At 40.9% G+C, this 27,560-nt stretch overlaps 1 protein-coding gene across 1 annotated transcript in view; it reads right to left on the minus strand.

Moving 5' to 3' along the window:
- ubald1a (UBA-like domain containing 1a) overlaps positions 1-22,923 on the minus strand; it is a 24,086-nt gene extending 1,163 nt beyond the window's left edge. Inside the window, exons 1-3 of the mRNA XM_079659350.1 lie at positions 22,653-22,923; positions 21,833-21,889; positions 1-984 (exon numbers count right to left, since the gene is read on the minus strand). The exon at positions 1-984 is cut by the window's left edge and continues 1,163 nt beyond it. Of these exons, the coding sequence (XP_079515476.1) occupies positions 673-984; positions 21,833-21,889; positions 22,653-22,760 (477 nt within the window). The 5' untranslated portion in view covers positions 22,761-22,923 and the 3' untranslated portion in view covers positions 1-672. The remainder of the gene's footprint in view (positions 985-21,832; positions 21,890-22,652) is intronic.
- Between the last annotated feature and the right edge of the window lie 4,637 nt (positions 22,924-27,560).

The following is a 27,560-nucleotide window of genomic DNA, read 5'->3' on the forward strand; positions in this document are numbered from 1 at the left end:
ACCTTTGACGATGGGGATGACAGTATGGAGGTGTTTCCTCTAAACTCTAAATGTGTGTGTATTCGTGTGTGTGTGTGTGTGTGCGTATATATATATGTGTGTGTATACATTTTTTGATTACAAACCCGCTCACATGCGTACACAATCAAGTGCGTGTTGATGTTTCAGTCAATCTCAAAACACGTCTCAAAGCAAGTCCCTCTCTCCTCATGCAGCACAGAAACACAGAAACACCAGAGGCAAAAAAACAAACAAACACTGGCTGAAAAAAAAGATGGAAACTAAACAGAAGATGACTGCTGCTGCCTCGAATGTCCTCGAACATCACATAGAATCCTTGGGCGTGACGATTTCATACTTTTTTTTTAAAAAGTTCCATAATATCTTATCTATGCATTTACTTAAAACTAACAAAGACCTCTCTCTTATTACTGTGTGTGTGAGTTTCATTTTTCAATTTTTTTGTATTGACATTTGCATTGGTTCCTCCCCTCTTCTTAAAATGTCCACGTTGAGTTTTCTTGGTTTTTTGCGTAGTTTCCGTCTCACTCCTGGGACAAAGACCAAAACCCATTTCTACCCACTATCCTCTCCCTCCCTCTTTACCCCCCCCCCCTCCTCCCTGTTTCCCTCCCCAGGAAAAGGGGAGTTGTTTCAGTCCCGTGCTGCCCTTCATCTCTCTGCCTCCATGGCTACGCTAACTTTCTGCTCCACCCCTGTGTGGGGGTTGACGCCCGTGGGCCAGGCGGGGCAGGGCTGCGTGGGGGGGGACGGCCCCTGAGTCCAGAGTCCCAGTGGAGGTTGCGGCACATTAGGTACGTTTGGTGAAACCCCCCATCCTCCGACCTGGGGGGGCGGGGGGGAGGTGGCCATGGAGGCGGGGCTTCCTGCGCTGTAGCTCTCGGACGCCTTCAGCCGGGAGAACATGGTCAATGCGTCGGGGAAGTTAGGGGGCGTCGCTGGTGTGTTGGCTGGGGTGCACATCTGAGAATAAAGAAGGGGGGGGGGGGGGGGGGGTAAAAATACAAAATAAATATAGAAATACAGAAAACAGGAGAGCCACAGTGAGATGAAGTGATAACGGTTTCTAATCGTTAAGTCTCAACACAGGAGACGACTTAAAACCCCCTGATTCTAATTTATATTAACATTAAACCCAACTGTGATGTCATTAATAAAAATAGGGGGAAAGAGGAAATAGCACATACACAGTGGGATATTAATAAAAGGTTAACACTTAAAACATGCAGATTCTATTAAATGTTACCGTATTTTGATGTCATTATTAAAAAAATATAAATTCAATTATCCTTTTTTTAATAAACTATTATTGCTCAAATCATGAATCAATGAGATGTGCTGATTTCCCGCCTTTTCATCGTTTTTCGTGGTACATTTGATATTTTTGGTCAGACACAAAGGGAAACTGTAGATGTCAACTTCATAACATTTTTCTCCACTAAATCAAATGACATTGATAATGAAAAGAGATAATCATGTAAGAAACATTTCTGTGTAACATGTTTGTGTGACTCTTTTATAAGAAACCCAATAACACCAACACCTTGCTGTCAAAGCTGCTGCAGAGGAGAAACCATGTTATTCTCTGTACTTGGTAAGGAACACGGGCACACACGAACAAACGCCCTGATCTCAACATCATCGGGTACAGCACTAAAGCAGAATTAGGCATTGTTTAAAAGGCGGATATTGCTTTAACGGAACTGTGGTGTTTAACTGAAGGGGATTCCCACTGCCTCCCCAGAGGGTCACGATGAGGACATTTCGTTTCTTTTGCTTATGCCCACTTCCTGTTCGAACTATAACATGGCATCCAATGTGATTCAGCAAACTCATACAGAGAATAACAGCTAATCTTAGACACCTTGATGAGTGTGTCCCCTTGCGCTTTAACCTGCGCTGACCCTCCTTTGTGCCACCGCTGTTATCGTTCTGCTGCCAGGAGTTCCTTTAGCGGGCACGCCCCCAACGCACACAATACACCAGTGTGAGGGAAAACAACACCACCAGCTAAAAGGGAATAAGAAAAACATGTTTGGCTGCTCAGAAATAGCCCATCTTCATCCTCACAGCTTCTCACACACTGCTCCGTGGCCTCCTTCCTCCTCTTCGTCCGTTCGCTACGAGGTAAACAACAACCTACTGAACTCCAGAGGGAAGCGGCGCAGGAGCCAGCGTTAGCACGGAGGTTTGCCATCTAACTAATAATGACCTCGACTCAAGAGGGCTGGGACCTACATGACAGAGTAACCCTAAATCACCAGGCCACAACAAAGGAAGACATGGCTTAGTGACGTGTGCCCTGTAGCCATCAGGCTCTCAAGGCTGGACCCCCTCGTACAACCTCAGACAACCTGCAGTGTGTGTACTTGTGATATGCACCATCATGTACCTACTTTGGACTTCTAAACAAGCATGTATATATATTTAACATAATGATCCATGTCTGTGTATATGTAAACACCCTTCAAGGGGCCCTTTGCTGCTCATTGTCAGCTCCATATTTGCCTCAACTGTGACATGTTTGACAAGTGAGTGGGAGAGAAATCCATTTTGTTCTTTGTGTTATTCTCGTGTGAATCGTGTTGTTCATATCCTGCGTTTCAGCGTTTTTATTGATGTTGCTTCAAAGACACCTGAATTACCCTACAACGTCAATAAAGGTTTATCGAACCTTATCTTGATAATATAAAATGACTTGCAGTGAATGAACCTACTTTGATTTCGCACACTTACACATTTATACCTTTTTTAAGTGTGTATTATTAACCTTTATATGTGTACAGTTGTACCCACTGCTTAACGTTTTTTTCATTGTCACTGTGTGAGAGATTAATAAAGTTCATCTTAATGAAATGTACTGATGATGCAGAACAAAAGGCATGACCGATTATATGAGTTTGCATTCAAATTAAATCAACTTTAAAAACCACCTTTTTGTGGCGTGGTGTACTCGGTTGTTACTTCCTTAAACCGGGGGTACACTCTTAAATGTCCAATAGACTATCTTCAACGTTTTTCGACACTGCAACAAAACCCAGATTACATTTTCTACAGAGCCAAGTTATTTGTTTTGAACGTAATGTTCTGGAAATACGAGTCATGAATCAACTATGAGAAAGAGCAGCTGCAGTCACACATGAGTACTTGAGGAAAAAATGTTAAACGTGTTGAAAAGGGGAAAAAGCTGCACAACAACATTCCCGTCACCGAGGAGCAGAACTCCGGCTGACCCTCTGAATCTAATCCAACCTTGGCTCCATCACCCCGGATGCCCAGATTGTAACGCAGACAAACAGCAGCGTGACAGGAGCGCAGACCCTCCCTCGGGGGGGTGGGGGTGGGGGGGTTGTAATCGGACCGCTCTGCCCCCTAAAAGTGCTGCGGCCTGCAGGTTAGCGCTGCGTTTACACAGTGTTAGTCCGGGCCGAGTTAGAGGCTTCTCAGAGTGGCAGAGTGTGATGAAAGGTGAGTGTGTCCACGGCACAGGAAGCGCTGGCTCATGTCTCTCTCTCTTCCTGTGGGGGAAAGAGACACCCTGGAATGCTCAAGTGACCTCTGTGATCCTTCCTGCGCTAGTTGGGTTTCTTGAAAAACCTCGTGATGAGTTCAGGGACCGTTCTGCTGGTGCTCAGGTAGAAAAACACGAACGCTTGGTTCCTTGATTACGTGGCGGGGAATGAAAAGTGCCGACACGTGACGTTTCAGGTTGTGGGTGAGACCTGATGTTTTAAGAACACCTTAAACACCTCGGAGTGAAGGCATGTGAGTGTGTGTGTGTGTGTGTGTGTGTGTGTGTGTGTGTGTCTTTGCAGGGGACCTTGGACAGAGTCAGAGCCGCAGACAGTATCGACCAACAAGAGGATCGTTGCCGAGACACAGCAGCTGCCTCCGTTTGAATCTCACTCCTTATCAGACACTTTGTCACAGATAAAAGCTTCAACAGACCTCAGACAACGACAGCATGTAGGCGATGATAATCCACGAAGAAACACAATGTCTTCCACAACCAAACTAATGAGACAGAAATATGGTTTATTTAGTGTCTCAATGTAAGCTTCTTAAAGCATGTCAAAGCAGATTAAACAGTCGTGCTGCGCCATTTAGATCAAAATAACTAATTGTGATTATTTTCACTGATATTGGAGAGATTGATCATTTTCTAATCATAATACTCGATATCATTGAAAAATATATTGAATGATTACAATGGGATTTTTCAAGAGAAGCTGAATCAAAAAAATATGTTAATTCTATAGAAAACCTTTTGTAGGCAGCGACTCCACAATACTTCATAAACAGTTTTATTTGAACACATAGGCCTTAAACTAATCAAGTGCTATTTGAATACTACAAAAGTCCATATTACAATTGCATAAAACTTCATTTAGTTGTGCGACCGAGCAAACGTTATGAGGTAAAAACTGGTTTCCTCCAGAGATGAAAGCGTGGTGCAGCATACTGAGTTTGCAGCAGGTTACTGAGTTCTGCCTTTGTGCGTATTAAGCAGCCTAGGAGCAGATTAACCCTTACTGAACTGAAGCAACGACCAAAGAGAAATAATGCCAAGAGCTGCTGAGAGTGCGGTGTGCAGACTGAGGCTCGAATCCAATTGGCTAATGTACAGCTGATGGGCTGCAATGAGATGGGCAATATTTCATTGAGAAAATCCCTACCTGCGTGCACACACTCTCGTAGAGGGTCTGCAGAGGGTTGGGTTTACACCACACACACACACACACACACACACACACACACACACACATTCCAGCACTATGGGATGTGAACATGTGAGGTTCAATGGGATCTATGTGGAGCTTAGTAATGAGATTAGTTGAGATTCCTTTTTATTCCATTCAATTTCTATGTAAATACTGCAATATTTTTACTATAGTACATTTTGGAAACCGATGGACTCCAAGTAGGGAATGAGTCCTTACCCCTACTGTGATTGTAGCAATGTGTTTTTATTACATGTACAGCACGTTGGCTCGACCAAAAATCGCTTTTAAATGTGCTATATAAATAAAACTTGATTTGATTTGAAGGAGTTCAAGTATCTCGGGGTCTTGTTCTCGAGTGAGGGAACAATGGAGCGTGAGATGGGCCGGAGAATCGGAGCACCGCTGTGATCTAAATATCAACAAAAAACTAAAGATTTAAAACACTAAGATAACTCAAATCTAATGCGATGTTTAGTCTCACATCCAGCTGTCAATAAGATATCAAGTTTTAGCGCAACGAGGGTAATACGGTGTTATTAGATATTATAAAACCTTTTTCATTTCATTCTCATTTCATCTCCAAGCTGTCCACTCAGCTGTTTTCTGCTTAAATGAAAGCATTAATAAAAAATCTTATCGTCGTAGCGGTCGCAGGGTTGATTATTAACACCCCTAACAGCAGTGTGTAATTACACAGAAATAAAGCTTGATAAGAACTATAAAACAGAGCAAGCAGCCGCCATCGTGAACAATCAGCTGTGAAATATCTGTGAGCAAACATTGAGTAAATACACAGCGACTGGGCAAGGCAGAATAACAAAGCAGTTTGCAACCACTGTTTATTCTGTGGGCGCATGTAAGCTCACTGCTGTTAGGAAACACAAGGCGAGAGGTCTGGTGAGGTAAACTTGTTTCGAAATTGAAGCTACTGTGACTCAGTTAAATGTCTCCAAAGCACATAAGAGTGGTCATTTGAGAAGAGTCGGCTCAGTTAACCCAAACAAGTGGGTGCCTGTCGCCTTTAGAAGCTATCGAGAAGGGTCATTTAGGGAAAGAAATAATCAAAAAGGAAAAGATCAACTCCCACCCACAGCAGAACAGAAATACACATTCAAGTTGTTCTTGTTGAGAAAGCTAAAACTTCAATAAACGATAAGATAAACAAACTTCTTTCTTTTTGCTGCTTCCTTTTATTAAAGGGGCCATGTTCTGCTGATGTTCATGTGTATATCAGTATGTAGTGACTCTACTTTAAAGAGTCCTCTCCTGCTGAGGTTCAGGTGTATATCAGTATGTAGTGTCTCTACTTTAAAGAGTCCTCTCCTGCTGATGTTCAGGTGTATATCAGTATGTAGTGTCTCTACTTTAAAGAGTCCTCTCCTGCTGATGTTCAGGTGTATATCAGTATGTAGTGTCTCTACTTTAAAGAGTCCTCTCCTGCTGATGTTCAGGTGTATATCAGTATGCAGTGTCTCTACTTTAAAGAGTCCTCTCCTGCTGATGTTCAGGTGTATATCAGTATGTAGTGTCTCTACTTTAAAGAGTCCTCTCCTGCTGATGTTCAGGTGTATATCAGTATGCAGTGTCTCTACTTTAAAGAGTCCTCTCCCGCTGATGTTCAGGTGTATATCAGTATGTAGTGTCTCTACTTTAAAGAGTCCTCTCCTGCTGATGTTCAGGTGTATATCAGTATGCAGTGTCTCTACTTTAAAGAGTCCTCTCCTGCTGATGTTCAGGTGTTTATCAGGATGTAGTGTCTCTACTTTAAAGAGTCCTCTCCTGCTGATGTTCAGGTGTATATCAGTATGTAGTGTCTCTACTTTAAAGAGTCCTCTCCTACTGATGTTCAGGTGTATATCAGTATGTAGTGACTCTACTTTAAAGAGTCCTCTCCTGCTGATGTTCAGGTGTATATCAGTATGTAGTGTCTCTACTTTAAAGAGTCCTCTCCTACTGATGTTCAGGTGTATATGAGTATGTAGTGTCTCTACTGGGACATGTCTCCGTGCTTTAATGTTCAAAAAGCTGCTCTGATTGGTTAGCTGGCCGGCTCTGTTGTGACCGCTTAAAGATGTCCCGCCCCTTAGACCAGTGGTTCCCAGCCTGGGGGGCGCCAAAGATCGCAGGGGCGGCGCAAGGCCTCAGATGATTTGAGGCCAAATATCATATTTAGACTTTTTTTTTTTGTCTTGAATTTTTTTTTTTTTTTTACATATAATTGTAAAGCAATACATGATTGTCACTAAAAGCCTTGTCTCTACATTACAATAAAATATAAAAAATAATTGATTTGAATAACAATTCAAGTTAGTAGCTATTAAAGGCATAAAAAGACAGAAATGTATAATTCTTTCTTTAATATAAATCTTTCTTCTGCCCGTAAAGTGTCCAAACCGGGCCTTTCTGGATAAGCGCATTTTTAAAACATAGTCATTGTCCATGCCGGTTTCAGTTTGATTATTTGTCACAGTTGCTCCGATCAGATCGGTCTCCTCCATTTTGTAGATTATTTAAGACTTTTGAATCCACATAAACTGCATCGGCAAAATCCGGCTTACTGTGAGCATGTGTTTTAAAAAGTTTAATCCCTTTGTGAATTGTTTCCACTTGCCTCGTCCTTTAATTTCTTCATACAGCGGGAATCCAAATGAATGAATCCTGAGTCCAATAACCATCAAAGTCACTCCAATAGAGCTCCTTAGTTATGCTTTCATCCTCCTTTAACTAAATACTTCACATTCATCCAGTTTGTGACAGGAGTTGTAGCATTTTTGAGACTTTTAAACTTCAATTACCGCTGTTGCGCCCCCCCCCGCCCCTCCTGTGTGTGTATGGGTGGGGGGGGGGGGGGCGCAACTTCCAACAGGAGTCATTTGGGGGGGCTCTTGAAAAAAAAAAATTGGAACCACTGCCTTAGACTATCCCGTACAATGTGTTGGAGCGCTAGCCAATAGAACCACGTTAGTTATACTTTGCTGTACATTTTATTCTTGTATTTTATACCGGTCTTATTCCATTTATCTTCTTTTAATTTGTCTTGGCATTTTGTATGCATTTAATCTTGCAGTCTGTTTGTTACACTTTGTCTTGGGAAGCTGCATTGCTTTTGTACATCCCTGTAGGGAAATGCAGTTGTCAAAGCAGCAACAGCAACACGAGGGAAACCCAGGATAGGACAGGTGAGAGGTCACACAAGGCTAATAAGTATAAAAATAACAACCAAAATGTAGGTAGGAGTGTTAAAAAGAACATGCATGTCGCAGGAAACACAACAGAAGGTGTGTTACTGCAGGGAGGTCCAACCATTTCTGCAAGACCCACAGACAGAGAGACGTGTTTGTGTTCAAAACACAGCCAACAGAGAGGGGTTGCCATGGCTACTGTTGTTATGAGGAAGCAGTACAGATCTCCTGTTGGCGGGACGGAGATCTGTGGCGCTGTCCAGATTGAAGAGGTGAGTTTTTGTGAGTTTGTGAGATAGGATTCATGATGTTGGAGTAAATGATTTTAAGAGGATATGAACAAAACAAGGATTTTTAATTGAGTCTCTAAAACAACTGGACTTCTTTGCAGCACCATAATACTTTATTCAGAATAACATTATGCATATTTCAACTTTACCAAATATTGGATTTACTGCAATTTAGAGAGGGCTCCTATAGAGTGGTGCAGTGACGCGTCCTAAAACCCGGAAGTGAGTCAGCATTTTACCACTTCCGGTTCCCTCGTCTCAGAGCCAATGGGATCTCTCCATAGGGTTTTGGAAAATAGCTGGAAATAAGGTCTGTGGTTGACACACATTGGTGTTGCTCTACAACATTAAATCCATCAGCAGTGACCCCACTGGTGATTTCTGAAGAGTTGAGGTGTCTGAAAAACAATGGTTGTTACCAAGTGGCTGAATAGGACTACAGAAGTTGTGGAGGCCGTTGTACGTCATTACGCCGAACACGTAAACACTCCTCTAAGTTTGTTTGCCCTGTTCTGCTTGAAAGCAAGTGCCTGCCTCCTGAAAACTGTTCAAACAAACGCTTCAACTCGTACCATTTAGAATCTGTAGTTTTGAATACGGATCTTAAGTTGGCGTGACGTTGAAGTCGTGCTGCTGTACTCGGCTGTAGTTCCTTTATAGCATAACGTTAGCATTTTGATTCTGGCGATTAGATTTATGATTGGAAAGTTATAAAAGTAGGGAAGACATGTGGAGATTATCCGGCTGAATAAAACGTGCATTTATCAAACAGGTTCGTTTTCCACAGATCTTATTTCCAGCTATTTTCAAAAACCCTGGAGAAATCACGTAGCTTCTTAGTCGAGGGAACCAGCAGCTTACTTCCTGGTAAATACGTCATCCCTGACATCATACTTCCTTATTGACCAAACAAGTCAAATGAACGCAGGACCGAGCAATTCATTGTTTATAAAGTTCCAGCTGATGTTTGTGTATTATTGTTTTAATTAATATTTCACAATTTCTAAAGCCAAATATGGTCAAAACTTCAACTTATTTCTCTTGTATCATCTCTTGTTTGCTCAACATCTCTTGATGAACAAGGTTGATCAATTATGGCTGTATTATTAATTCTTCTCATCACAATTTGCCAAACAATACTTTGCTGGAAACTAAACAAGTTGTTCTACATTGTTTACTGAGTTAAGAAGATTAGTTTGAACCCAAAACATGTCTCCCTTCTCCATCTTTTCTCTCACTTCCCACTCCACGTCTCACTCCACACGCTGTAAGTCGGCACTTGTGGGAAAGTGTGCAGAGAGATATGTGAGACAACAGAATTATAACAAGCCGTTCAGTGTAATCCATACGTCAGCATCATTTACTGTGTTATAGCTGTAACGATAACATCATCTTAGCACATGCAAAATGACACTTGTTTTACATAAACATAGTTGTGTGTTTGGATTTGGTTTTAAGCTGGATCCCAAACTTTAAAAAAAAAAAGATAGTTATGACATTTGATACTTAAGAGTTTGGGTATTATTCACAATAACACACGGTGGCTGGTAAGTGTGACTGTCAGGAAATGTTTCTTCACTACAGCGAGTCTGCCAACTCCTTAGAATAACACATGGTGGACAACTGCAAACACAAGACCAGGAGTCTGCATTCACGGCCACTTCAAAACATGTTCTGGTCATCTGGTGAACAGAATGCAAAGTCACACATGGTTTGAGGAATTATGTGTTTTTGTTAGTTGAGTCTAATCTGATGAGGCAAACAAATATATTTTTCGGGACAAATGTGTATGATTTGATGGATTTACAGCTCCACAATGTGTTAAAATCAGCATTATTCTCCTTAACAGTTTTGGGTCACATATGTCAAAATCCAAATGTTACACTCAAACTATGACTAAGGATGGAAAGCTCAGAGGGGGTAAAGCTGTATAATACTGGAAAGAACATCAAGTCATATCAAATCCAATTAAGGTTAAGAAAAAAAGGATAAAAATCAAATGAACTGTTGCTTACAGTATGTTTTAATATATACAAAAAAAAAATCGTGTTATGGCCAAGACGAATGCATGAACGAGTGTTGGCCGAGCTAAGACTAACAAGACAAATGGAGGTTAAACTTGGCCTTGGAGATACAAACTGGTGACTGCACCTCTTTTAACTGGTGGTTAGTGTTAGATATGTGGGAGGATGCTGAGCTTTCACCTTCATCAGGTCTGGACTAGTCTTTGGTTCATCAACGTCAAACATGTGTATGCTCCAGGAAATAGTCCCTCCTTTTGTTTGGTTTGTTAGGACATGTGAGAACAATCCAATTCAAATCTGGCAACAGCGATAATGCAGGTCTGTGTCCTGAGTGCTGCATACAGTATGATAGACCTAGCAACTCAAATGACCACAAAAAGCAATGTTTTATGGACATAAGTGGACGAATGTTGGCCAAGACAAATGGAGGTTATACTTTGCCTTGCCTGTGAAATGCCGACTTCATATATCAAGTTACTGGCAAAGAGCACAGACGAGTCGGCCATGTTTAGCTACAGTAAGGTTACGGGAATTGTTTTGACAACATGCTTCCCAGATATGTAACCTCAACAGATGACAGTTTGCCAGGACTATGTCCAAGCCAATAAACAAGCAGCTATTGAGACTGTGTGACATTCAATGACTGACATTCAGGGCCGGATTTACTTGTAATCTGGCAGTGAAAGCCTCAATAACCACAGACAAGGATGCAACAAAATACACTTTCCCCATTTATGGATTGCACAAGAGACATATTGTGGATGTGACTCATGTGAGTGCGGTGTGTTGCTTCTGCTGCTGTACATTCATGTAATGGTAGGGCTGATTCTGACTGATGCCCTGTGAGGACTGTGGAAATGAGGGGTAAATGCAAAAGCATGGCAGATTAAAGTTAATAAAAGAGAGAAGTGAAAAAGAGGAAGCCAACAGAAACCCAGTGGGAGAGTCGATGGAATAAAGTCGAGAAGGCAGGCGCTGCATTAACTGTAAATGATTGTGCCTGTTGAATGTTTCAATAGGGAGTGTTTCTAAGATGTAGCCTAGCACTGCTTTCTGTTGGTAGCTGCAGAGCTGCAGTTTGATCTCAATGCAGCCATGATGAATTACCAAGCATGTGACTGTGCTGAGGGGGAGTATCAGATGTAAATACAAATGATTCCCTGCATGTATGCTTGAGAAATCTAATATTTTCATGTATAACCGACTTGGAAATAGAGATCTTTAAAAAAAAAAAAAAAAAGAATGCCAGGCAACAGCCTATATATCTGCTTTGCATTAGTTACTGAACATCACCATAAAGGGACACCTTACATATTGTTGAACACCTTAAACCACATGTGTCAAACTCGAGGCCCGGGGGCCAAATCAGGCCCTTGGTGGATTTAACTTCGGCCCGCAGGATAATGTTTGATTACTATTAGATCTGGCCCGTCGGTATATTGCACCTTCACTAAATCCTGAGGCTTTCCTCAGCTCAGAGCCTGAGCCCAAACATTGATGACCTTGCACCCAAGATGAGATGCCAAGTATCTGAACTAGCATCACAGAGCAGCACACTGAGTTTAATGGATGTTTCCTTCTGCACTTTCTCTCTCACGACAACAGGGCATGTTTGGTTTTCTCTTTGAGGGAAATAGTTTTGTTGAAGCTGTTGTTGGCCTGTGGGAAAATGTAATCATAAGAAATGACTCTAGAAAATCTGCAGATAGAGCCATAAGAAATGAATGAAACTGATTATTTAATGTTTAATGTTGTTTTTATAGGCAATAATTTAAGCTTTGTTAGTTCCAGGTTTAATATGTGCAATAAGTTCATTTCAATAAGTTCTGCAATAAACATTGAACCAGTCCGGCCCTCCACTAGCACCCATTTTTTTATTTTGGCCCACAGTGTATTTGAGTTTGACCCCCCTGCCTTTGACCCTAAAGATGTGTTTTTGAGATTTAAAATAACTAACTAGTTTACTGCTTCATGGATGGTTTTTGCTGTTCTCTCCTCAACTGATAACACATATCTTAAATAAATAAATAAATAAACAAAGCAAAAGCTGGCATGTGTGGACAAATTCATAAAACTATAACTAATGATACATATACAGTTTTATCTCAGAGATACTTTATCTATGTGTTTGCCCACATCCTCTCCAACCTCGCCATTCCTTTACACCTTACTATCTAATGCAGGTTTAATAATATCATCAAATAAAACACATCTCTAAACCAGACGAGCCACTCTGCGTCTCTGCGTCTCTGTCCCATCAACAGGAGGTGACACTCAGGTTTTAAGGTCTGAGGTTTAAGTGTCTGGACGTCATAAATACATACGTGTTGTTTTCTTGAACTCGATACAGGATTTGACAGGTGCTGCTGTACGTTTCAAGTGTCTCTTCCTTACCCATGATGACCCCTCACTGCTGCAACCTCGCCCAGATTCTAGCAGCTGAGCCCGGAAGTGAGTGAGTTCATAATATATACACATAGGGATATGTTTGGGTTTGTGCTCACGAGGGACTCAGTTGATCATTAGCCAGGCTGTGAAAGTGTATTATCCCACTGTGCAATACTAAGAAGAATGAAAAAAGCTCAGAAAGGAAAAGAAAGCAGAAGAGCGGAGAAGTGGGTCTGAGTGGAGCGTATGTCTGCACCGCTCACAACAATGGCTAACACGCTAACAATAGGTGCTCAGTGACCCACTCATATCTAGAAAAAGGGGTTTGGCCTGTCTACTGGTAACAGTCTGACAACAGAAAGTACTTGGCCAAAGGTCGTCGTCAGGCAGAACAAAATGGTTATGATGAAACTCAAACACAGCGAGCCAAAGGGGAAACACACCTACAGTGTCACAACTTTAGTGTTACTTTGTTATTATAAGGTTTATATCAGTGTTTTAGTTTCCAGTTTACATTGGAACCAGTGAACACTCATACATAAAATATATAATATATATATAATCAGAGGGGAAATGTGGTTTTGTGACAGTAGCAGTTCTTAAATGGGCATGCAAAGATAATAAAGATATGTATATAAACATTTGTAGTTAAAGTAAATATGTGCAACTTAAAGATAAAATCTTTAAGCTGTAAATAAAAAACATAAGAATTCAAAGTCAAAATGTGAACAATGTTTAATATATTACAGTAATAAATATGTTCATTACTGAGTTGCCCGGTTAAAGAGGGTTTTAGCTGCTGATGGTGAAATAGGTCCAGTCACTGTCTTAAGGCCCGGACACACCAAGCTGACACCAAAGAACACGTCCCGACGGACCCGACTGTTGTGTCGCCTCACGTCTCCTGCGTCTTGGCCATGTGTCGCACTGGAACACACCGCAAAGACTTCAGCCGACGGCCAAGAAGCACGTACGCACTGCGCATGCGTGAGTGGCAATAACTGTCCTTACCAGCAGGCGGCGGTAGTGTGTATTCGTCATTCAAAAAAGGCAACAACCGGAAGACAGACTGCGTGATACACCGAGAGAAGAAGAACAGACTGCGTGATATAAACAAACAACAAATAGCATGTGCTTTCCATTTTCACTCTACAGCGAGAAGCTCACGGGGCTTTCCCGACCCTGTGTCGAGAGCTGGAGTTACATTAATTCTCAGATTTGCCTTCTTAAACGTTTGTTTGGGTCCCTCACTTCCGATTAGCTTCTCATGCACTGATTCGCTAAGCTGAACAGCCAATCAGAGTGATCTCTTTTATCGACAGCCTCCCTCCCAATTCAACATGTTGAATCGGCGGCTGAAGGTGTCGGCACGGCGGAAAAGACACGACGGGGCGGGACACACCAATCTGAGTAGGGCGACAGGACGCTCAATGACGGCCTGACATTTATCGACGCCGAAAATCGGCTTGGTGTGTAAGGACCTTAAGTCTTAGAGATCTAATGTGGGAATTGAAGAGGCAGCAGGATCAAACGGTGGCTGGTGAGGAGTTAAGGGTCATGAATTTAAGTCAGGGAATTAGAAAAGGGATACAAAAGGCTGAGGAAGGCTCAGGAATAGTAGGACAAGGTAGCAGCAGTAGGATGACCCGAGCCACTGCAGTGCTACAGATAGAAAAGAGGCCACTGAAACACAATGACAACACTCGCTTTATGCAACACACAAATTCCCATGTGCTGCTTGTCAACCCTCCAAAATAAGCATAACCCCTGTGTGAGTTTGTGTGTACTCAGTGACTCCAAGAAACAGTGTGAAACTTAATCTAACTCATAAACACATCTGGTCTTTGCACAGTCATCCCACATGGATTCCCATTCCCCGAGTCCCTGTACAGCCGAAGTTCCTGTGTGTGTCTGCGTACACGCCTGTGTGTGTGTGTGGTTAGGTTTTCTGGGAAGCCGTGCTCCAGGAAACATGCAGGGCAACACGCTGGAACATGCTGAGCCCGAGCCTCTTCAGATGTGGCTGACATTGCCGAACGACACACGGCTTCAGACAACCACAGACTGTGGCTGCTCCGTTATGGCAAAAATCATAATCATGTAGCTTATATGTTTAGCTCATAACATATTCAGGTTATAGTGTTGGGATTACAGTTACGTATTGACTTTGGAAACATTGCACATTTGTTAAACTTCCAAGAATAACTTTATCTGCAGTGGATTTTCCTGAACTTCAATGTGATTTCTACTTTAAATTTAGACTCTCTCTTTCCGTCATCTAACTAAACATACCACAGCCTGGCTGAGGGGGGGTAGGCTTTCTAGGGACCAGTGTTTCCCACAGGATTGTGTGAGAGTGTGGTGGGTGGACCTGGAATACAGGGGGGGGGGGGGGGGTCCGGGGCCTGCTAGCATGAATGAAAGTGTTGTACTCTTTAGGGATAATTGGTAAGGGACGTGCCTGTGTTGAAACACAAGACAAAAAGAGAGCATCATTATTGTATGACTGAATGAGACACTATAATCGCTTTATCTAAATGATCTTGTCTTCAAAGTTTCAGAAGCTAATATTGCAACTAAAAAATAAATTAGATTACAAGAGGCCCTATTATGCTTTTGGTGTGTTCCCTTTACTGGTTCAAGGTTCTTTATTTTGTCATACGAACATAGCTACAGTGTAGCTATGGCGATGAAAACCTTAGGTCACAGGCTTCTCCAACAGAGCAACACTGATGTGTGTTATAGGTTTTTTTGCATGTAAATGGTCTGCAAAGGCTATAATCCATGTGTTCCCTCCCTCTGTGCTCCTATTGGCTAGCGCTCACATTGTACATGATAGGTTGAGGGGCAGGACATCTCTAAGCGGTTGACCAATCACAACAGAGCCGGCCAGCTAACCAATCAGAGCAGACTGGGCTCTGGTTTCAGACAGAGGGTGAAAAGAGGTGGTGCAGCAAAGGCAGTATGAGACAATAAAGAGCTTTTTGAACATTAAACATGTCACTACATAGGCATGCCAGAAACTGACCATGGTGAAATTCGAAAATCGGACAGCCCTGGCGAATATTAATCGATTATTCGCCACCAAGCCTGCGCTGCTGGCTTCCTCCGAGTTTACAGTAAAACAAACTGGTGGTGTGACCAATGGCCATTTACAATTATTAATACTATTACTATTATTAGCTATTACTATTATTAAAATATATAAATAAAATCGAATAAAAAAAAAAAAAAATTGATTATGGAGACTATAACGAATATTCGAAAAATCGCTGGCATCCCTACTAAATAGAGAGTCAATACATACAATACAAACCTAAAAATGAGCAGAATAGGGCCCCTTTTATACACTACCACACACACCCATGCATATACAGGCACAGCTAATCCCATTATCAACATAAACCAGATATGATTGAATGCGTCACATTGTTGCATGCATGCACACCCACGGGACCTTAATGCGCACAGACTTATATATATATAAACAATGGAAGCTGGATTTCACATGGGTCTGCACTTAATCAACTTCCATAAGCAAATGTCCGCGGCTGAACAGAGAGCACCTTGTTTCTTTTGAGGCAGACACAAAGCAGCACTCTGTTGTTGTATCTTTACCCCAATACATGGCATTGCTGTTAGCCTATTTAACATTTAGTAGAAGCTATTGATTCCTCGCTGCTATTTAAAAAACACTCAAAGTTTCCTTTATATAGTTTAGTCAGCCTTCCTCCATCTCGTGCAGAGGGATGATGAACGCATATAGAGAGAGGAAAAGGAGCAGACAGTCGTCCGTGCTGTCATGATTTATGAAGGTAATTATACCCTTGCCCTTCTGCATGGGCACACCGCACTCTTCAAGTCCCACTGAGATCTTACAGGGATGAGAATAGTGCAGATTTCGAGAAAAAATCTTTTTTTATGGCCACACCCGGACACCATAACTGAATGTTTGTAGTTACCACCCCTTTAAAAAAAAAAAACACACACACACACACATAAACCCAGATCTTTTCTTCTACCGGGTGTTTATATTGCCAGGAAACAGCCGTAAACGACCTCACACCTCCTTTTATCACCGCCCTGCTGTGCCCAATACGGTCCTGCTACGACACGTTTAGTCGGTATTGAACGTTGCCCTTCTTAAAATGTAAGTTTCATTCACTTCGTGCGTGATGGCGGTGACGAAAAGCACCATAAAAAAGTGTTCAGTAACAACAACGAGCTGTTTTGCTTCTTCATGATTCTGTTGGTTTGCAGGATATAGGCCAGGCTGGGTGGTGTTGAGCAAGAGGAAATATTAAATTGACTTACTGCTGATGCTGCACTATTATTTTAAAAAGGAAACTTGAACAATATCTTTTGAGTGTAAAAAGGCAAGAGTGCTAAGAAAGAAAAAAGGCTGCAATGCTCAGATTTGGTTAGCCGGTCGGTGATTGGTCAACAGCTAGGAGATGTCCCGCCCCTTAGCCTATCAAGTGCAATGTATTGGAGCAAAAGCCAATAGAAGAGCGAGTGTTCTATAGTGATGTCACTATGTTAAGGAAGTTAACAAAGGAGTCCAATGGAGGCGTTTCAAGAGGTGTGTGGAAGAGAAACTCCCTGACACAGGGATGCAAGCCTCTGCAGACTATTTACATGCACTAAAACCTATAAAACACAAAAAGGTAAAGGGCCCCCTTTGAAGTGTCCTCAGCTGCGATACTGCTCAAATACAATACATTGCTTGTTAAATTAAAACAAAATGAAAGTAGGTTTTTTCTAACACAAACAATTGACGCTTTCAAAGTGCAGTTTGCTAAGTGTTGATCCCCCACAATAAATAAAACATCTTGCATCAACTACAACAGTCTATTTTTGCTTCTACAGCGATAACAGCGTATGAAAGAGAGAACAGGAAGGGGATCAAGTGTACAAGCGCAGATATGAGAGGATGTGAAATATTTGAGCAGATTATTTCTATTACTGACCTACTAAAGACAACAGACTTTAACATCACACCACACTGCTGACTTTACTGCAGGGCTGCCGCATGAGGACCCGCTTTATTCAAACGGCCGTGACTCCTGGAGAAATGACACACACGTGAAGCGGGCTTTGTGGCTTAGCTCTGTCGTACCCCTGTCACATGGTGGGGTCACATGTTTCCAGACAGTAGTGGAAGTCATCCAGCGGGGCTACTTCCTCCTCACATGATGATTCATTCACTTCATAGTGGCTGTACATCCCCCCCACAGTGTTAATCATGGAAACGCTGATATTGATGTTTTGTGTCAGTGTTTTTCCTTCCAAACTCAAAGAGACATATAGTCAAAGACAGACAGTTACACTGTCCAGAGGTTAAAAAGCCACAACGGCTGATTTCCATTAATGTGCATCGATGTAGAATACAATTGTTCCCTTGCACACAAGCAGCCATTTTGAGGCATTTTGCTTATAAATGACCAATCATTTTGACAATGAGGAATAGCTTTTTTGAAACGGTTGTTGCAATCACGTTACAAGTCTTAGCAATAGCTCTGACCTAATACAGGTGGTTCATTTTAAAATAGCTTAAAATTAGATACAAATTCCCAATTTTCATTTAAAAACAGCCTCTCAAATATGGATATATCCTGCTTTTCTATGTATTCAATTATATAACACTGAATACTAAGATTTTGGACGTACAAAACAAGACATTTAAAGACACGGTCTTGGACTATGCAGAACTGGAATGGACATTTTTAGCTATTATCTCACATTTCATAGACCACATCTAGAAAATAATCTGCAGATTTATAAATAAAGAACATATGTAGTGGTTGCAGCCCTACTTGGCACATTCCTAGAATATGCATGAAAACTAAAAAAATCAGGGGTGCAAGAATATGTGCATAATATTTACTAAGTAGGATTAGCATCAAACCACAAACACAACTCGTGCCTTCAGAGTGTGAGTGCTGATGTTTCTGTGGGCGGTTACTGCTTTTGAGATTCGTGCTAAAACAAAATGATGAGGACAGGGCATGATTATAAAATCCTCTGACAGTAAACATACAGCTAACTGAATTTTAGAGCCTTGTGTTTCCGCCTCTGTAAACAGACTGAGGTTGTGAGGGAGGAAACAAGAGGAGTTAAGAGTGTATATAAAGTTGTGTTTTTAGTTACTGTGCTGTGAAAGGGTCCATTTTGGGTCGGTGTGAGCTTTGCATCCCGTAGGAATGTGGCGCGGTTGAAGCGTTATTAAAAGGCAGGGTGTGTGCAGAGGAGAAAACTGGGAGTAGACGGGAGAGGTTGCAAAAAGAAAAAACACCAGAGCAGGTTGGATCGAGCTCATGTGTCCATCATGTAACAGAGTGAAGATGTAAGCCTTACGGGACCAGAACAAACTAGGGACCTCTAGTCATTTGTGACAATGGCAGCAGGTGGTCTGTCATCATAATCCCGTGCAAATCTGTTGTGTCCTTAAAAAAATCCCACGTGAACAAACTCAAATAATTTAATATGGGTTTTTGTTTTCTGTAGAATATGTTAGATTATAATAGATTTATAAATTAAGTTTTGACCATATTCTTGCAAATTCAAGGCTAGAGGGCTTCATTCATATTATATAAACGTAAATATACAATACACAATATAAATATTAGTCTCTACTTTACTCAGATGTATTGACACCCCCCCAGATATATAGTCAAGGCTAGGCATTTGCTTTTATTCAAAATAACAATATAATATTGACTTTATTGCAGTGCAAATCAGTGACTCTGAGTTTGCACTCAAATGCTGTGAAAACTTTAATTTATAATTCATTAATATAATATATTTTATTATATTATATTCTGCACTGCTGAAGGGGTCTGAAAAAAAGAAAAAAACTAAATAAATATGTAAAATACAAAATGTGTTTATCCCTTGTGAATGAGCAAAAAAACACACTTTGAGCTCTTTCTAAATCAAATGAGCTCCCCTGGTGATACTAGCGTTGTGCAAATAGCGTTTTTTAGATAGACAGTTTTTAGTCAAAACACAGATAATGAATAAAGAATCTGTCTGAAATCCATCATATGTGACTGAAACAGACGTACTTGACACGTGTATGCAACAACAAACAAACGGAGTCTTAATGCGTGTCTGTGCAGAGACTGTGGCTCTGTTACATCGTGTGCCAAAGCACAGGCACTCCCGTGGGTCTGGGAGCGCTAAAAGGAAATAATAATGACAAGGGCTTTATTTAAATCCTCCGCCCACCACTGCATTACACAAGACTTTACTGATGAGTAAGCGAGCTCACCTCACTATTTGATATTTGATACAGGGTGTAAACCTCTGGAATACAATGCACAAAGGATGCATTAGTGAAACGCAGGTAAACAAAATCAGTCATGATGGCTAAGATCTTGAATGCTTTCCTACAAATTCTCTCAACAACAGCGCTTTTGTTTCCAGGATGTTACATGGGAAAGTGACAGCTCCATATAATGCTAGGCCTCAAAACAATAGCATAAAGCAGCTCGTTGAAAAGTATCCGTGGACTACCTGACCTACATGAGGTCCTAACCCGCCGTGCTGCCAAGAGCTGAGCGCCTGCAGGCTATCTGTCGGGCCCGTTGGGGTTTGGGCGAGGCTTCTGGCCAAAATAGCAATGTCAAGGATGAGTTCAGTTTGTGTGTCGCAACGCAAAACATTGCCGCAATAGCATGCGCAACCCGAAATGTAACCTAATGCTGTCTGTGTGTACTCTAAACCAAATCCAGAGATAGGGAGGTAGAGCAAAGTGGATTAGATCTGTCTACCCACGAACACTGAGGCCTGATAAGCTGCAGGACACACACACACACACACACACACACACACACACACACACACACACACACACACACACACACACACACACACACACACACACACACACACACACACACACACACACACACACACACACACACACACACACACACACACACACACACACACACACACACACACACACACACACACACACACACACACACACACACACACACACACACACACACACACACACACACACACACACACACACACACACACACAGTAACAATAACAAACATACAACGCTTTCTGATTTTCATTATCCAGTGTCTGCAGCAATCAAGCTCAGCCCTATTTGTCACACAAATCTTAACAGCTCTTGGCAGATTGTTTACTCTCTAAATTAAAGTGAGACGTTTCCCGAGCTAAATAGAGCACTGAGATGCTGTTATTTACTGATCAGGTAATAAAGGAGGACTGGCTGCCTTTGGAATAATAAAGCTGCTATAATAATGATCCAGCTCAGGGCGAGCCGTTCCTACGCTGACTGGCGATGTTGCACACCTCGGAGGCTATAAATGCACACACACTCTCACACAATGCAATAAAGATCACATCCCCTGCTATTATCCACCATCTCCCTCACTTTAGCAGTTTGATGGCTAAACGCACACACAAACAGAGCTTTAAAATGATCTACAGTTGCAGTCCAGAAACCCCCCCCCTCCCCACACACCTCTATGTCACGCTTGGGCAGCTGTTGCTGGATGCTGCAATGCATGCAGCTGCAAACAAAGGCTGCTAAAAAGCCCAAATACTGCTAATGTTTCATCATGTCCAGCCCCTGTGTGTGAATGTGCACTGTTTTGTCTTCCCTTAAAAGTCCCTGATATATGTGGTGGTGTCGAGGGCAGCAATAACCCAATCAGCCGGATAACTCAAGGCAAACGCAACTGCAAGGGGATCTATTTGTGAGAGGCAGCTGTCCTCTTTCTGGAAGGAGACATTTTTTCTTCTTCTGTCCTGACCAGAAACTGAGGGGGGCTTCCTTCCTTTTGGCCCCTCAGTTGATACAATGCAACAAAAGAGGAGATTTTCTTACATCTTTATCTATGTTTCTCCTTCCCTTTTATTCTGGCACACGCACACACACACAAACACACACACGCACGCACACGCACACGCACACACACACACACACACACACGCACACACTGTATTCTCTCTCAGTGCTGCTGCCTGCCTGTGTGTTTATTTCTGGAAGCTCACAACATGGCCGACATGTGCTTTGTTATTGTTAGTACAACATCATCCCTGTTGGCCTATAGGAGCTGGTTATCCTCCCCCATCCCACCCAAAACATCACTAGCTTGAAATTGGGATTTGCTGTAATTACATAAACAGACAGAACAATGTATAAAATCACTCACCATATGATGATGGCCGTACGGAATATTTGTTTCTTGAAAAAAGACACTGAGGGCAGTCTATAATGACAAAAGAGATGAAGTAAATGACATTTTAGGCGGTTATTTATAGGTTTTAAGTGCATTGAACAGACATTGCTTATCTCTGTGTCGATGTAAATAATAAAATAAACAATACAAAGAGCTTGCAGCGATGATATATGCAGATATATCTATATTTGCTTCACTGCAGACTAAACAATTATGCACTGTTTTGCAAGCTGTACGATACAACACGACGATTATCAATAGATAGATAGACATACATAAATAACATTAACAGCAACTGAATACAAATTCACAATAGAAAAGACAGTTGAGTATCTGAATAACACACGATATAAAGACAATACTGACAACATGTGAATGCTGTCCACAAAATACAATTTCCCTAGGCTACATAATTTAATACAAATATACTACAGAATGTATTGCGTAAGAGCTCGCTGGCCTCGCCTGTGTGCACGGCTGTCATGTGTCGGATTATAGTATTTAATCTAGAGTAAAGTCTAATTGGATATGGTAGCTGTATGCTTACTGTAGTACTGTGTGTTCCTTGTTGCTTAAATCTACCAAAAGCACACTTTAAATAAAAAAAAGTGGGCCGAAAAAGGACACTAAATGCTTTGTTTTGTGTTGAAATAACACAGCCTGGAAAAGTGTCTGTTGGTTAGCAGTTGGAACTAACGGTCGGTTCAAACTATCGGCCGTGTTGCTATTGTTACCCCGTCGTTTGCTAATGTTATTAAAGCCTTTTTTCTGTGTTTTCTTTCCCCTTTTTTACCTCAAACTGCCAATGTGCTGCCTGTAAAAGCTGCTTCGCTTGGTCTGCCGCACAACCCGCCGTCAGGACGAACTGGTTAATCATGACTTGATGTTTGAGTTCATCCATGTTTCGACGAAAAGCCCGTGTCCGTGTGCTACAGACTTTCAAACCGTCGTCTTTATGTTCCTTCTCTCTTGCTTCACTCTAGTTGTATTCCGTTTCTACTGCCTCAGTCCTCTACCATTACAGCCGGTTGAGCAAACACAAATATTTACAGTAGGAGCGGTAGTGGAAGGGGAAGAAATGCGTGATTGACAGATGGGTACAGCCAATCATAAGAGTGCGTCGCCCTGTGGGATTTGTAGTCTTTTAGGCAGAGAGGTTCAGAACCGGCGTGGCTTTAATCAGAATCAGAATTCCTTTATTCGTCCCACAGAGTATTGAGTCTAGACAGAGGTGGAAAAAGTACTCAAATCTTGTACTTGGAAAAAAGTCGAAATATCTAATTGTAATACTCTACCACAGGTAAAAGACCTGCAATCAAATTTGTTCTCAAGTAAAAGTACAAAAGTATTGGCATCAAAATATACTTAATGTACCAAATGTAGGCCTAAGTACAGATTGGCCCATTTCATAAAAATATATATTATATGTTTGAGTATAATTATGGCTGCATTTAAGTTTTATCAAAGCTTGTAAAGGTGAAACACTATTAGATAAAAAGAATGCACAAAATATCAAAAATAACAATTATTAACATGTACAGAAGTCCACTTTCAGGTTAAGTTAGGAGCTGCAGTATTTAACCAATTAAATAGGTGTAACATGTAGAATATAGTGTGTTAGATAACAATATTCAGGCCTACAATTAAATCACATACAGATTATTGTGACAGTAATAGATGGTCTAACTAAGAAGTAGCAGCCAGTAGTAATAATAATCACAAATACGTAAATCATCAATCCATCAGAAAGTGAATCATAGTGAGCACATTTTATATAATAAACCATATGTGTGGCATTGAAGTCACCGCAGAGGAGGGACATTCCCACTCGAGCAATCTGAGGCATGGTTTGTTTTGGACTACAACTCCCGTGAACCCTCGCTTTGTTTGTAAAGCTCCAGAAGGCAGACTTTTTGTGAATGACGGCCGCTCTCGTCCAATTCCCATGCGCGCTGTGTCACTATACCTCGCCAAATATGGTAAACAAACCCACCATCGCCAATGACATCGCTCCGAGTTAAAATAGGGACAGTCAGGGTGCTATTCAGAAGCATTTCTGCTTATAGACAAGAGTGTGTGTGTGTGTGTGTGTGTGTGTGTGTGTGTGTGTGTGTGTGTGTGTGTGTGTGTGTATGATCTTTGCCGCAGTGTTTATCTGCACACATCAGTGCAGACTGCGGCATAATTACAACATTTTGCATCCCCCGTTTCTTCTTCTTGGAAATTGCATTTACATTTTCGATCATTGTTGCACAAGAAGCTAGCAGATCACATGTGTGGTTTGAAACAGTGTTGTAATAAAGGTAAATGTATAAACACCAAGCTTCATCCAGAATGTCATTTTATCGATTGAATCACTCTCAGTATAAATATATGAGCTTATGATAATGAATCGTTGAGCAAAAAAGGGCCATTTATTATTTAAAAGGGCAAAAACTAGCGTAAATAATAAAACAAGAGGAGAATGCATGTTTTAAACAAAATAAGACAACGAAATATAAGAGTTACACTTAAATTGTGCACTTCTTAAATACACCCCTTGGTTGGCTTATTATATTTGACAATAGACAATCAATGAATCCCCTGCTTCCATTTACAAGCACTCATCTAGGGATTAGGGTCAATAAAGAAAATATCTTGCTTTCAAAGCAGTTGTAGTGCAGGTTTCGTGTAAAATGAGCCCTCTGATATCAATACACACCGCTGAGAATTGTGGGTAAGTGTGAACTGTAAACATTATTTCATCAATGGCATGCTTGTAGCAGCTTTAGTGAGAGAGCATGGAGGAAACAGGGAAATAAGGACATCTGCTGGTGGAGGGAGGGACATAGAAAACAGACTTTACTGTAACAGTGGAGGAAGTTGGGTCATTGACATCCAGAGTAATAAAGTCATGTTTTTACATCAAACCGAAACTTGGACGTCTGCCAATACAAATGTACTCTGCAGTGTGAATTATGATTGGTTGATTCTTGATAAGAATCTTCAGTTTTATGATACCTACAGCTCTTGTTGTGTCATTATGGGCACCGCTTACTATCACTTACCCATTAAGAGCTTTAAAACCAGATCAAACTGGGAAAGAAGACTCAAATTAAGCTTTTAAAGATAATGTCCATAATCTTAAAGGTGGGGCAGGTCATTTTGGAGGAACCAGCTCGAGTGCGCTAGAATTTGAAAGTACACAGCCGGAAAAAAACTGCCCCTTCCTTCAGACTTCCTTACAGAGCCCCTCCTCCAACACACACGAACGCGCACATGACCAATGAGGGCACGAGATACATTTGTGCACAGATGGAAGGCTGACAGGCAGGTAGGCCATCCAGTTATTTTAGCCGGGCCGGCTCAGATTATTGGTCGTGCTTTTTACAGCGCCGCGGCTTCCACAGATGACATTTTTTTATATATTTATTGTCAAAGCATTTAATATATTCATTGCTATCGGGATGTTAAGAGCATTCCATGGAATATAACAAAAAGTGTTTCTGAAATAAATTACATACCCCACCTTTAAATTGCATTTTCTTTTGAAGGCCAGGTTCAGGCTGTTTATAGTTATGTAACTAAAATGTATTACATTCACCTGTGAGCCTAAAGTTGGAAGAACGTTTAGCAATGAAATACAGGTTCTCCACAACCCTGAAAAACATTGTTTTGGGGCAAATTTAAAAAATAATAACTTTGACATTTTTGAAAATACATGTATTCCCTTTCCTGCTGAGAGTTAGATGAGAAGATGTCTGTACATTCATCTGTATGAAACTTTAAATAAATGGAGTTCACATGTTCCAGTTTCTCTGTTTCTCTTATTTTTAAATTAAGAATAGCGGTAAGTAAAGTTCTTAGTATGACAAATAAATTGTACAACAAATAACAAAATGTAGGGAGAAGAAAGAGGAAGGACAAAAACAGAAAACCTTTAATAAAAATGTGATTCAATTGAAATGTCTACATCATTTTGCCAATTCATATTTTCTGAAAAGGCTAGTATTCAAGTTGATTTCAATATTAGTGTTAGTGTAGTCTTCTAGGCGTTGCTAAGTCATTCATTAAGTTAATCATCTAAATGTAGTCTTCAGAGAAATTGTGATTATTCAAAATCAGTACTGTCGAGTACTCGCGTTCATATTGTTAACTCAAATATATTTGGTATTGCATTTTTCGTCTAACTCTTGGCAAGAAAGTCTAAATTGAAGCTCTTATGAGGCAAAGTCAAACTAAACGTTGGGAAAATAACATGCTTTAAGTAACAAAAGCAATATGTAAGACCTTTAATCTCTGCACATGTTAATGACAAATGTCTAGCATGTCTAACCCAATAGTTAAATGTAATGACTATGACTGAATCCAAAGGTTACCATTAACCGGTAAATACATAGCTGTCCTCATTCAATCCTTCTGTATAGCTCACTGTATGTGTGCCTAGTTGCTGCTGAAGGAACGGGGGGAGCCTGGCCAGAATAAGACCAGCTGATCAAACATTTACCCACCTCACCGGCTAACCCTTTGTCAAGAACCTGAACAAACCTGGAGACATTTTAAAAACCATTCCTCCTCCTCAACAGGATGCAGCAGCTGGCCTGATTGGTTCTTCAAGTGTCGCTGCTTTGTCGCTGTCATCCATCCTGATCCTAAATCCTGAATGCCATTCCTCATCAGCATCCACTCTCCAAATCTTTAACCCCAGCAGACATGTTGACAAAATCTGTTTGGAGAGGATGACAGAGGGTTTAAACTTTGTTAATATCCTCAAGTTGAAGAAGAGTAGAAGTACAAAGTAGAAATAAGTTAAATCCTCAAGTAAAGAACAAGTAACTCAAAATTGTACTTAAGCACAACTTGAGTAAATGTACGTAGTTACTTTACCCCACTGCAAACCACTAATAGAATAACAAATAAAGCATGACACATCTGGTTATAAAAAAGTAAACTTAAATAGAATAATTACATATTTTCGACTAAAATAGTTTGTTGCATTCCCTGTTTGGCCATAAACACAGCAAACTGAGGAATATGAGGCTTTGAAGACATGAATTGCCAGTGCATCCCTTATATGAAGAACATGATGTATATTCTGAACACTGGTTCCCATCGACATGCAGTCTAAGTGTACCTCTACATAAAGAGAGAACATAATGTAGAACATCTTTCTCACATTCAGTTTCCATGCTGGGTGTTACGCCAATTGACGGGTGCCTCTATTGGTGGTGTAGCTGCAATGCTGTATGAATCCACTAGGTGGCATTGTTTCATTATAATTCACATTGCCTCTGCCATTCATTCCACATGTCCAGTCAATAATAGCCTACAATTAGATTTAGATCGTGTTGGTGTATATCAAATATATTCAAATGTATTGTGAATGAAAACCACTTTTTACTTGTATTTATTGTTTCAAATTTGATTACACTGCATTAGCTAAAAAGGCCACCTAAGATGGTCTTGATAAAAGATAGTTTCAGATGGACATTTAAAATGTAATCACAGTTGTTCTAAATGAAATGCTGAGCACATTTTCACTCTTATTCAAGGCAAATAGTAATACACGGTGTATGGCTGACATTTCATGCTGCTTCATAGTGGTCTCCAATCTCTTCTGATATTTTCATTATTTAATCAATTTATTGGATTATAAATCAACAGATGTCTATATTACAGCCTCCAGGAAACAGTATTGAGCCACTTGACTCTCTAAAAGTTG

The sequence above is a fragment of the Notothenia rossii genome (genome assembly GCF_949606895.1).
Source record: "Notothenia rossii genome assembly, chromosome: 11".
Taxonomy (NCBI): domain Eukaryota; kingdom Metazoa; phylum Chordata; class Actinopteri; order Perciformes; family Nototheniidae; genus Notothenia; species Notothenia rossii.